The sequence below is a fragment of the Lutjanus erythropterus genome, chromosome 6 (assembly GCF_056507025.1).
Source record: "Lutjanus erythropterus isolate fLutEry1 chromosome 6, fLutEry1.hap2, whole genome shotgun sequence".
Taxonomy (NCBI): Eukaryota; Metazoa; Chordata; class Actinopteri; order Lutjaniformes; family Lutjanidae; genus Lutjanus; species Lutjanus erythropterus.
In genome coordinates, this window is record NC_139322.1 from 42,655,349 (window position 1) to 42,668,920 (window position 13,572).

The 13,572-nt window shown below is 39.5% G+C and overlaps 1 protein-coding gene across 1 annotated transcript in view; it reads left to right on the plus strand.

Annotated features, from left to right (window-relative positions):
* The window catches only part of LOC146326240 (rho guanine nucleotide exchange factor 10-like protein), a 67,758-nt gene that overhangs the window by 33,907 nt on the left and 20,279 nt on the right, over nucleotides 1–13,572 (plus strand). Inside the window, exons 11-17 of the mRNA XM_084722000.1 lie at nucleotides 534–611; nucleotides 1,612–1,791; nucleotides 3,427–3,543; nucleotides 6,370–6,462; nucleotides 10,454–10,624; nucleotides 10,795–10,940; nucleotides 13,017–13,183. Coding sequence (XP_084578126.1) covers nucleotides 534–611; nucleotides 1,612–1,791; nucleotides 3,427–3,543; nucleotides 6,370–6,462; nucleotides 10,454–10,624; nucleotides 10,795–10,940; nucleotides 13,017–13,183 — 952 coding nt within the window. The remainder of the gene's footprint in view (nucleotides 1–533; nucleotides 612–1,611; nucleotides 1,792–3,426; nucleotides 3,544–6,369; nucleotides 6,463–10,453; nucleotides 10,625–10,794; nucleotides 10,941–13,016; nucleotides 13,184–13,572) is intronic.

Below are 13,572 nucleotides of genomic sequence, written 5' to 3' on the forward strand. Positions count from 1 at the left end.
TCATTAATGCTGATGCATAGACATGACCCTGCTAATCGAGTGTTTCTTTTGGTGATTCATGGTAGCAACTGAGAGGAGAACCAAGACAGGGAATTTTTCTGACACAAGAATCATATCACACACATACCTGTCGGTTTCTTCCTGGTGTTAACACTGTGGATACAACATCAGGTCTTCCATATTTGTCCTGAAAATCTACTGTCAGTGGAACACTGCAGATGTTTCACATTAAAGGTGTGTGTGTGTAGGAATTAATTAGTGAATGAAAACAGTGTTATGATTGAAAAGTCAGAGCAGCAGAGAATTGGGTATGACATGACTCTATGTTCAGTAATATATTGTATTTCCATGTTTTTGTTATCAGGCCTTTATTAGTGACCACCTTTTATTTGTTTGTTCTGTTTGCAGGTATTATTTTAGACACATCATTATTTCAATATTAGTTTTCTTTTTTACAATATAACCCATTAATTGTTATTGTATGAGTTCATTCCACATTGATATGAATGTTAGTTTGTCACTGCCTCCTTCAGGTTGTGAGACGTCTTATCCTCAGTTCCATTGTGCAGAGTGAGAGCAGCTACTTGGACTCTCTCAAGAGGATCCTGCAGGTGAGTCACGTCTCTCTTCAGGTAACATGTGGAGAGGCCTTGTTTCTCTGAGAGAGTCATGTGAAAATGAAACATAAGCATATTGTAAGAACTGGTGAGTCCAGCTGTTTCTGGACAGTGTTCACTGTGTTCTGTTTTGGAACTTCAAAGTCACCCTAAAGCTTCAGTAAATCAGATCTTAAAGGAATAGTTCACCCTAAAAAAAATCTGTCATTATCTACTCACCCTCATGCTGATTGAAGGTCAGGTTTAGTTTTTTAGTCCAAAAACACTGCTGGAGTTTCACAGGAAAACAGTGTTTTAGAATCTCCCAAACAATGGAAGTGAATGGTAACCAGTTTTCAAACGGATAAAGCAACATGAAAAACAAACATAAAACGCCTCCATACTGCTTGTCTGGTGTAATCCAAGTCTCTTAAAGCCCCAACATGCCAAGTTGACTTGAATCATCATTACACTATGTTTTTAGCCTGAACATTCACTGTAGAGCCTTAGCTTGGAGCCAAGTTCACATGTACACTGTCTGAACTGTGTGTGTGTGTGTGTGTGTGTGTGTGTGTGTGTGTGTGTGTGTGTGTGTGTGTGGTTCTGTGTAATAAGCAAGGTTAGTTCTACAGTTCCTCACTTTTGATAATAATTAAGAAATATATATTTTCAAATGTTTAACAGGTAATGGTTTTAGATGAGATTTGCTGTCCTTTGTGATGGCAAGAGTATTGTCAAGATGTTGTCAAACTATGATGACAAGTATGTTAGGATGTGTAGGAACATTTACAGCTGGATGATGGAGAGTTACAGTACAGAGCTCCAATCTAACCCTCACAAAATAACACAGCAGCCACGCTGACAAGGCTGCCCAAAGATGTGTCAGCACACACTTTTTATTTATTGACATTGTGAGCACAGACATTGACCAATACGATTATCCAACGGCCTGTCACTAAGGGAAACACAGCCACAGATCTGCATTGTGTTAAGCTGACCTTCCTTTGTCTCTCAGGAGTACCAGAAGCCTTTGCTGGAGCCACAGAACTGGATCCTAAACCACAAGAAAGTGCATCAGATCTTTTACCGCCTGCAGGAGATCCATCAGTGCCACTCAATGTTCCAGATCGCCTTGGCGTCCCGTGTGGCTGAGTGGGATCACAGCGAGAAGATCGGAGACCTGTTTGTGGCCTCGGTCAGTCACACACCTTCACTTCACTTCACACCCCCTGTTTGTAATGTAGCTTTTCTGTTAAACAGAAGATGTTATACAACTGGCTGAGTGCTTTTAAATGTGATGAATGATGACCTGATCTTAGTGCATACATTCTGTCCAGAATCTTACTAAAATAATTTAAACACACTAAGATATGTATTCATCACATTCACATCTGTAGGAGTGCAACAGCAGAGAAATGGGATTGTAACAACTCTGATAACTGCAAATAAACTGTGCAAATATCAAACATACAGAGAAAGTACATAAATATATATGTAAATTATCTACACAGAGGTAAAAAATATTTTTTTTGGAAAGTGAAGTTAATTTCACTCAGCTTTGAAGATCAGCAAATAGGAGCAACAGCATGGATGGTAAGCAATGTACTGCTGAGGACAAGGTCAGCAGTAAAACATGTTCTAGACACCCAGAAAAATCTGTATCAGTTCCAGTGTGCGCTATATTTAGAATACTTTCACCACTTTACCTTGCTTTGAGACAGACCTTTCTGGCAGGAATCAGCTGTTATGTAAGCCAAATATTCCTCAGCATCAGTAATCTTACCTCCCAGAACACCAGAGATGTTGGTCTGCTGCTGCCTCCATGTGTTCATTCATTTGTGTTTTTATGTTTTTATTTGGGTCACCAAATAAATAAAAATAAAATTTAGTAGTATCTAAAGTATATTCTTAAAAGTCAGTTGTCTAAAATGTTCTATATTGTTTTCCTGATGAGTGGAAATAAAACCAATGAGACGTCCTGTTAACTCAGCCTAAATGCATTTATTTCTCATTTATAGAGTATTTAATGTGTATATATGTCTGCAGTAACATGCATCAAGATTAGGGCAGCAAATAATTTATTGCTGATCAATCTGTCCATTATGTTCACTATTTATCGATAAGTTGTTGTTGAAAAATGTTGATCTGACAATAATTTTTCCACGAACCAATTAGTTTTTTGAAAAATATTGATTAGTGTTTCTTGTTTTGTCCACAACTCAAAGATATTCAGTTTACTGTCAGAGTGGTGTAAAGAAACACAAAATATTCACATTTAAGAAGCTGAAATCAGAGAATTTAGACTTTTTTTCTTTAAAGATGACTCAAACTGATTAATTGATTATGAAAATAGTTGCCATTTAATGTATTGATTGATTAATCGTTGCAGGTCTAGTCAAGATAATATAAGGTGATGTGGAAATGGAAGTAAAAATGGTGAGGAACATTCATTTATGCCCAAATTAAGTCTTACCAAGATCGATTAATAAGGTCTGTTGTGGACTGGGTCGTGATAGTTTGTCATTCTTCGAAAGTGGGTCCCCAGAAAAAAAGTTTTGTAAATACTGCTTTAGGCTGTTGTATTTTTTGTACAGTCCTGTTCATAATCCTTGTAGAATGATAGAATGAAGATTAAACTGTTCCTTGAAACATTTGTCATAATGTATATGTGTATATCTTTGGACTCTTTGGCATCTACACTAGAACTGTGAGCAAATCTTTTGAAAACATCTGGCAGTGGGCTCTGCAGAGGCGGTTTAAATCAGTGTGTATAAAAAGAAACTTTATCCCTGCTGCCTGTGAGCCTGATGTTGTACTTTGTCCTCCACAGTTTTCAAAGTCCATGGTGCTCAATGTGTACAGTGACTACATCAACAACTTCACCAATGCCATGGCACTGATCAAGAAGGCCTGCATGTCTAAACCTGTCTTCCTGGAGTTCCTCAAGGTGCTCACACTTTTTAAATCTGTGAAACCATGTTGTCCAGCACTGGCTGTCTTTTGAGTTAAACTCTGTCTGATTTGAACAGGTTTCAGTCTAGTTTTTCACTTGTCTGTCTGTTGAAACTAAAACAAACCCTCAGTTCTATGTTGATGGATACACCGTCTCTGAACTAATAATATCTCAAAGATGGCACAACATGCAGTGTTAATGAGTAACTAGCATTACATTTCTAGTAGGGATGTAATGATGCATCGTGAGAGTTAAAATCGCTATAAATGTGTGACGACTGAAATCAGTTGAGATGAAAAATGAATCACAATGCCATTTTTAAAGAACAGAGCGCGTAAAACTGCGAGACTGGCCCGACCCAGAGAGAAAAAGGTATGTGTGCTTCTGACAGAGCTGGTTGGAATTTTGCGTACTTCAAACTTCAGAAACACTTTCAAATTCTGTTTCCTACACCCACAGTAGTGTTAGTGGGGCAGAGGAGTGAGGATGGGAGGAGGAGATGAGGATGATATATTGCACACTCTCGCGCTCTCACTTCTCAAACCAGGAGATCTGTCTCCTCGCTTTGAAAATCTTTTCTCTTTGTTTCCTCCTGGTAAATCCATCGTCATGCTGCTATTGCTTGCACTCCTGACATACCAGCTTCTTAAAGGTGATGAGAGTTGACTTTCTGGTCGGCTTATTGCATGTCAGCCTAAACTCACTGGTGAGGAATGAGGACACTTGGGCACATCTGATATGTGTATCCCACTGTGCACTGGCGGTGCAATGGTCAGGACAGGGCAGGATACCCCTGCACCCCTGGTGCAAGACAGCACAAGTGGATTTGGACACACCTTGAATAAATTAAATCCATTGTGCCTCGTGCTTTCCACTTGTGCTGTAGATCAGCATAAGATAGGACCCTCTGTGGTCAAAAATGAAGAGGAAGAGAAGATCACAGACAAGATTCAGGCTGCATGCAAATACTGCAAGATGGTGATGACCTATGCAAGTAGTACAACCAACATGATGCAGCATGTCACCTGGAAACATAGTGAGAAGCTCAAGTCAACAACAGTAAAGAAACTGTTAAAAGGACAATCCACACTGAGAAGCAGATTTTCAAACTAGGAACACATATGCAAGCCTTAGTTTGTTTATTTGAAGAGATTTCATTCATTTGTATTATTCATTTAGTTATATTGATATGGGATTTTTGTTGGGAAAATCCAATTTTTATTTATTTTTTATTTAAGATAAAATATAATTTCAGTTGCACTTACATATGAGCTGTTTTGTACAGTTTAAAAAATAAATTAGTATTTGTTAAAGAGAAGAGAAAATATATGTTGTAGTTTTTATATATTTAAATATAATATATATTTATTTTTAAAATATACATTCATTACATTTTCAACACCCACAGAATATTCAGTTTTATGAATATGTTAACAGTGGAATATATCAAAAGAAAGAACAAATCCTCTAGTTTCAGAAACAAAAAATGTTTTGTTCAAACTTAACTTGTTCTTTTTTATAAGCACTTGAATGTTGGTTGGTTGAATCAAAAAGACACTTTTCAGGCAAATAAATAAGACAATTGTATTTCTGTGAAAGAGACATTTTTAAGCAGAATTCTGACTTCACGATTTTATGTTTCTTTTTTTATCACTTCATATTACGTGTGTGACATCACTCGCAGTGAAAACAGCAACTGACAAGATATCTCGTCAATGGCGGAGAAAGAGTTAACTTAAATGTTTCATGGACACTTTGTGGGGAGTGAAAATTTAGAGTTGAGTCATATGTTTAACTACAGGTTCCTGGGTGCACATCAGAATAATACAGCTACCTCAGTGACCATGAATCATTGAGTCAGCTAGTGGCCATAAAAATTGGTTATTTTTTCTTAATGCAAGCGGCTAAACTATGCTTTCATAATAATAATGATGAACTTTATTTATATAACACAAAATACTGCTCAACATGTTGGTGCTCAACAAAACAAGACTGGTTATCCAAGAAATAGCAGTAGAGTATTAACCATCGATTTTAGATCAAAGTGAGGCTGAAAAGATTAGTTTTAACAGGACAGTGACAGGATAGTTCACTCAAAAATGACAATTCAGTCATTATCTACTCACCCTCATGCTGATTGAATGTTGGGTTTAGGTTTTTTAGTCCACAAAACACTGCTGGAGTTTCACAGGAAAACAGTGTTGCAGAATCTCCTAAACATTGGAAGTGAATGGTGACCAGGTTTCAAATGGATAAAGTAACAGGCTAAAAACATAAAATGTCTCCATACTGCTTGTCTGGTGTAATCCAAGTCTCTTAAAGTCCCAGCATGCCAAGTTGACTTGAAAGATGGCATTTACACCATGTTTTTAGCCTGAATCTTCACTGTAGATCTTTAGTTTCACATGCACACGCACACTGTCTGAACTGGATGCGTGTGGTGCGACGGAGTGCAAATAGTTTGTCAGGACTTTAGGATACTTGGATTACACCAGACGAGCAGTATGGAGGCATTTCATCCTTTTTTCCAAATTGTTTTTTACGTTTGAAAACTGGTCACCATTCACTTCCATGTTTGAGAGATTCTGCAACAACAAACTCCAGCAGTGCTTTAATAAACCCAACCTTCAGTTGGCATGAGGCTGAGTAGATAATGAATGAATTTTTATTTTTGCGGATGAACTATCTCTTTTGTTGTCTTTAGATTCAGACTCAGAATTCTTCAGTTTGGGTCCAGAAATTCAGAAATGACGAAACACTTTTGTAGTTTCAGTAAAAGATGTGAATGATAACTGTGTGGCTTTTTCATGTGACTTTTAGAAGAAGCAGGCGTCCAGTCCAGACAGAATCACTCTGTACGGCCTGATGGTCAAACCTATCCAACGCTTCCCACAGTTCATCCTGCTGCTGCAGGTATGTCACTGAGCACACACACTGAACACACACTGAACACACACTGAACACACACTGAACACACACACTGAACACACACACTGAACACACACTGAACACACACACTGAACACACACACTGAACACACACTGAACACACACACTGAACACACACACTGAACACACACTGAACACACACACTGAACACACACTGAACACACACTGAACACACACACTGAACACACACTGAACACACACTGAGCACACACACTGAACACACACTGAACACACACACTGAACACACACTGAACACACACACTGAACACACACTGAACACACACTGAACACACACACTGAACACACACTGAACACACACTGAGCACACACACTGAACACACACTGAACACACACACTGAACACACACACAACACACACTGAGCACACACACTGAACACACACTGAACACACACACTGAACACACACACTGAACACACACTGAGCACACACACTGAACACACACTGAACACACACTGAGCACACACACTGAACACACACACTGAACATACACACTGAACACACACTGAACACGCACACTGAACACACACTGAATACACACACTGAACACACACACTGAGCAAATACACTGAGCACACACTGAACACACACACTGAACACACACACTGAGCACACACTGAGCACACACTGAACAAACACTGAGCACACACTGAACACACACACTGAACACACACTGAGCACACACTGAACACACACATTGAACACACACTGAACACACACACTGAACACACACACTGAACACACACTGAACACACACACTGAACACACACTGAACACACACTGAACACACACTGAGAACACACACTGAACACACACTGAATACACACACTGAACACACACACTGAGCACATACACTGAGCACACACTGAACACACACACTGAACAAACACACTGAGCACACACTGAACAAACACTGAGCACACACTGAACACACACACTGAACACACACACTGAACACACACTGAACACACACTGAACACACACACTGAGCACACACTGAGCACACACTGAACACACACACTGAACACACACTGAACACACACACTGAACACACACACTGAGCACACACTGAATACACACACTGAACAAACACTGAGCACACACTGAACACACACTGAACACACACACTGAACACACACACTGAGCACACACTGAATACACACACTGAACAAACACTGAGCACACACTGAACACACACTGAACACACACTGAACACACACTGAGAACACACACTGAATACACACACTGAACACACACTGAACACACACACTGAGCACACACTGAATACACACACTGAACACACACACTGAACAAAAACACTGAGCACACACTGGGCACACACTGAACAAACACTGAGCACACACTGAACACACACACTGAACACACACACTGAACACACACACTGAACACACACTGAACACACACTGAACAAACACTGAGCACACACTGAACACACACACTGAGCACACACTGAATACACACACTGAACAAACACTGAACACACACTGAACACACACACTCAGCACACACTGAATACACACACTGAACAAACACTGAGCACACACTGAACACACACTGAACACACACTGAACACACACACTGAGCACATACACTGAGCACACACTGAACACACACACTGAACACACACACTGAGCACACACTGAATACACACACTGAACAAACACTGAGCACACACTGACCACACACTGAACACACACACTGAAGACACATTGAACACACACTGAACACACACACTGAACACACACTGAACACACACTGAACATAGTCACTGAACACACACACTAAACACACACACTGAACACACACTGAACACACACACTGAACACACACTGAGCACACACTGAATACACACACTGAACACACACACTGAACACACACTGAACAAACACTGAACACACACTGAACACACACACTGAACACACACACTGAGCACACACTGAATACACACACTGAACAAACACTGAACACACACTGAACAAACACTGAACACACACTGAACACACACTGAACACACACACTGAGCACACACTGAATACACACACTGAACACACACACTGAACAAAAACACTGAGCACACACTGGGCACACACTGAACAAACACTGAGCACACACTGAACACACACACTGAACACACACACTGAACACACACACTGAACACACACTGAACACACACTGAACAAACACTGAGCACACACTGAACACACACACTGAGCACACACTGAATACACACACTGAACAAACACTGAACACACACTGAACACACACACTCAGCACACACTGAATACACACACTGAACAAACACTGAGCACACACTGAACACACACTGAACACACACTGAACACACACTGAACACACACACTGAGCACATACACTGAGCACACACTGAACACACACACTGAACACACACACTGAGCACACACTGAATACACACACTGAACAAACACTGAGCACACACTGACCACACACTGAACACACACACTGAAGACACATTGAACACACACTGAACACACACACTGAACACACACTGAACACACACTGAACATAGTCACTGAACACACACACTAAACACACACACTGAACACACACTGAACACACACACTGAACACACACTGAGCACACACTGAATACACACACTGAACACACACACTGAACACACACTGAACAAACACTGAACACACACTGAGCACACACTGAACACACACTGAACAAACACTGAGCACACACTGAACACACACTGAACACACACACTGAACACAAACTGAACACACACTGAGCACACACTGAACACACACACTGAACACACACTGAACACACACTGAGCACACACTGAACACACACTGAACAAACACTGAGCACACACTGAACACACACTGAACACACACACTGAACACAAACTGTATACACACTGAACACACACTGAACACAAACTGAACACACACTGAGCACACACTGAACACACACTGAACACAGTGTCAGTCCCAGCTGACACCAAGCTGGGTGAGAGGTGAGAGACAACTGGACACTTTTGATTTCTTTCATGAATAATCATCATATCTAGGACAAATTTCAGTCAGGTTTCAGTTCATGTCAGAGCAGCACTGTTCTTGTACCTAAATATGATTTGAATTCTTCTTGATCTCAGCACAGTGTTTGACAGTTGATCATTTCGTTTTATTTAATCGCCTTGAAAAGTGGGTTGGCATTAGGGATGCTGCTCTTAAACCAGTCTAGTATTTAAACCAATCCTAATGTTTTAAATCAGGTTCAAACATGTAAAGCAACTTTCTAACTTTGTTTTGCAAAGTGTCGTATAAATAAAGTTTTTATTAGGGATGTAACAAGACCAAAGACTCAAGGTCCATGACAAAAAGTCAAAAATGTGCTATTAATTTATTATGATATTTATAAACAACGAAAAATGACAATGCTTTAATATCACATAAATAAATCAATCAAATAAAAATAGCGGTCATGACCCGAGCACATGCAAAAAACTTCTTTAGCAATGAATGTTTGAATGATGTATGTACAACTGCAAAACAAAAACACTCCAACAGTCAGGAGCAGTCCTTTTATAACAGAATATAAAATAATGTAATAACCATGTCATGTCATGGTAGATATTTTCACAATCTGCTACGGTATTTTATTAACTTTTTTAAAATTGCAAAATGGCCATATTCAATATATTGTTAAATGTGTAGGTGTTATTATCATTATTACTGATGTTGTTGTTGTTGCTGCTGTTGTTGTGTTCATATGAATGATTGTATTTGCTGAACAATATTAAGAGATAATAACTGTTATGATCTTGGCCATTGATATTTATCCTGCAATTTTTTGGTATCAAAGTGGAACTTACTTTATGTTGTCTGTCCCCTTCAGGTGAGTTAACATTGTTTGTTGTGTTGTATCAGGACATGCTGAAGAACACTCCAGAGTCCCACACTGACCGGCTGCCCCTGCAGCTGGCTCTCACTGAACTGGAGACGCTGGCTGAGAAACTCAATGAACAGAAGCGTCTGGCTGATCAGGAGGCTGAGATCCAGCAGATAGCACACAGCATGGGGGACCGCAACCTCAGCAAGGTGAAACACTGGGCATCTATTGCATCCTCATTAAAGATTATGAATTGTGAATGTTCGTTGGGTTGGAACAGCGCTCCTGTTTTCATCCCAAACAGGTTCTATAGAAGCTTACTGATTGATTGATAATTGGGAGGATATGTTGCGATCGGTGAACTGCTTTGTGTTTCCAGCTGCTGAACTCGGAGCAGAGGCAGCTGATTCAGTGTGAACTGCTGACTGAAATAGTTTATGGTGATAAAGGCCAAGTTCTCAAGTCGAAGGAACGGAAGGTCTTCCTCATCAATGACACCCTGATTTGCGCCAACGTCAACCTGAAGTAGGTACCTACTGGAGGCTCATGTAGCTCTGTTGTATAGTTGCACCGTTCCTCCTGCTCTCTCTGTTACACTTTGTTTGGTTAAACTGGGGCTCTGCAACCTGTGGCTCTTTAGCTGCTCTCCAGTGTCTCCCTGTGGCTTTGGCAAAAAGATACATAGAAATGGAACAGTTATTTTACTTTTCATTTTTCACTGTTGTAGGTCTACACTGAAAAAAACAAAAAGTTGAGAAAACTCAAACCTAACATAGTGCAATAGATTTTTGAGTTTTGCAAAAGTTTTACCCAATTGAGGTAATTTACTTTTCTTCTTTGGATAAACTTAAATCTTTGAGTCCCCTGGAAATTGTATTTAAAAAATCATTGAGTAAATTATTTTGAGTTTCTAAAGATTCAAGTTCATCTAAGAAGAAAAGTAAATTCCTTTAACTTCCCTGTTTATAGGTTGGCAAAACTTTTTATTTCAAAGCTCAAGAGTTTGAGAGGGCTCAAAACTCAACAACCTGTTCCAGTTCCTTGCCTTAAACTGTTGTCAAGTATTTTTTACATTTTAAATTGTTTCTTACATTCTTTAACTGTAAAAATATTCAGTCTGATGTCTGATTCTGTATCATCTCAGAGTTTCTCAGAGGTAGGAGAAATATATGATTAGCCTAGCTTAGCACAAAGACTAGAAACAGAGGGAAACTTCTTTGCTCCATCAAAAGTGAAGTGAAAATGCATCTGTACAGCCCCGTAGCTGCATCATTGACATGGCGTGTTGGTTTTATGTTAATTAAGATAACAGTGTGGAAATGAGAAGTTGCTATTTTGGATCTGTTTGCATTATAATTGTGATATCACACAGCTTTTTATGGTGAGTGGAACCTGCTCATATACTGTAGTGCTCCCAACAGCCTCTGGGTGCAGTGAGCCCAGAAAACTGTACTTATAAGCAGGATTTGTGGTTAGCGAGGTACATCGTCATGGTAACTGATGCTGACACCAAACCTGCTCTGGAACAGGTAATGTTTGAAATAAGAGGACATGTCAGATGAAAGCACCGCCTACTGACCAGTCACTAATCTTGGAAAATGTGTTCAATGGCGCCGGATATCCCATGGAGTTTTGGATCATGAGGGGGAGTGAAAAGTCTTATTTCATTGTGCTTTTCTGTGCTGATTTTATCTGACATTAGAGACTGATTGAAACATTAATGTTTTGTACTTGTTGTACTAATAAGATATTAAAGTAAGACTACCAGCCACATTGAATTATATTTTATATTTATTTTTATTTGCTCATAGTGCATTATCCTAAATGCATGTAGGATTGCTCTCACAAATATATTGTTTAATACATTTACTGATCGTCTGCCTAAAGATTAGATGATCAGTAAACATGGGACTCTCTCTCCCAAGTTCTTTTTGACACCACCTGCTGCTGAAAGAATGAGGCTATAATTGTTACATATGCCATAAGAAAACATCTGAGAATACATGCAATGTAATTATAGTCAGGTCTACTCATGCCCTAATGATGGGGCAGTTATAATATAAGACTATTAATTTATGCCTTGAACTGCTTTTAATGTGTGATTAAAGTGTGTTAGGTATTTTTGGCATGTTGTTTTGTATGATCATTTTAACATATATAAAGTGTCTTTGAGTGTCCTGAAAAGTGCTTTAGAATATGAAATAAATTCACACATTTTTAGTTTTTATGTTTTTTGCCATCTGTTCCTCCTGTATCTGTCAGCTGCTTTCAGCCTGGATTATGCTTATGATAACCTAATTCTTCACATTTGTCTAATATTATAACTTTCTGTTATTTTGTAAAATATGTGGCTCTGCTGCCAGTAAACTTGCTATGATTGGTCAGATGCTGCAAACTGCCAGTTTTTTGTGACTTCACTCATGTCTAGATTGGGAAACCCTGGCTTGACTTCAGCTCTGTAACGCTGAACCAAACCCAGGTGATGGTATGGGGGGTTGATGCCTCTTTCTGATTTACACTGATTAGACAACTCGAATTTAACACTCATCTCCTGCACAGAGTAACTGCCATGTAGTAACATTTCATATGTTTGACCACCAGGGGTCCCCCTGACATCAACAGCCTGGTTCCTGTTGGTCCTAAGTACACAGTGAAGTGGTGTGCCCCCCTGCTGCAGACTCAGGTTGTGGAGGTGGGTCAGGACAGTCTGCAGAGCAGGGACAGTGTCCTCACAGCCAGACGCCACAGCTCCACTTCCAGCACCTCAGGTACGTCCACAGCTCAACATCAGGCCTTAGTAAATACACACTGAAACACAGTCAAGACAGCACACAAGAGCAGTCATTTCCAAACACTGGGTCATCACCCACAGGTGGGTTACCAGAGATTTTATTTGGGTTGCCAAATAAATAAAAAAAAAGTATGGAAGAGATTTAGTTCTATCTTAATTATATTCTTATAATTCAGTAGTCTAAAATGTTTTATATTGTTTTCCTGATGAGCAGAAATAAAACCAATGAGATGTCCTGTTAACACAGCCTAAATGCATTTATTTCTCATTTATAAAGTATGTATGGGTCAAGATTAGGGCAGCAAATAATTTATTGCAGATCAATCTGTCCATTATTTTCACATTTGATCAATCAGTTGTTGTTAA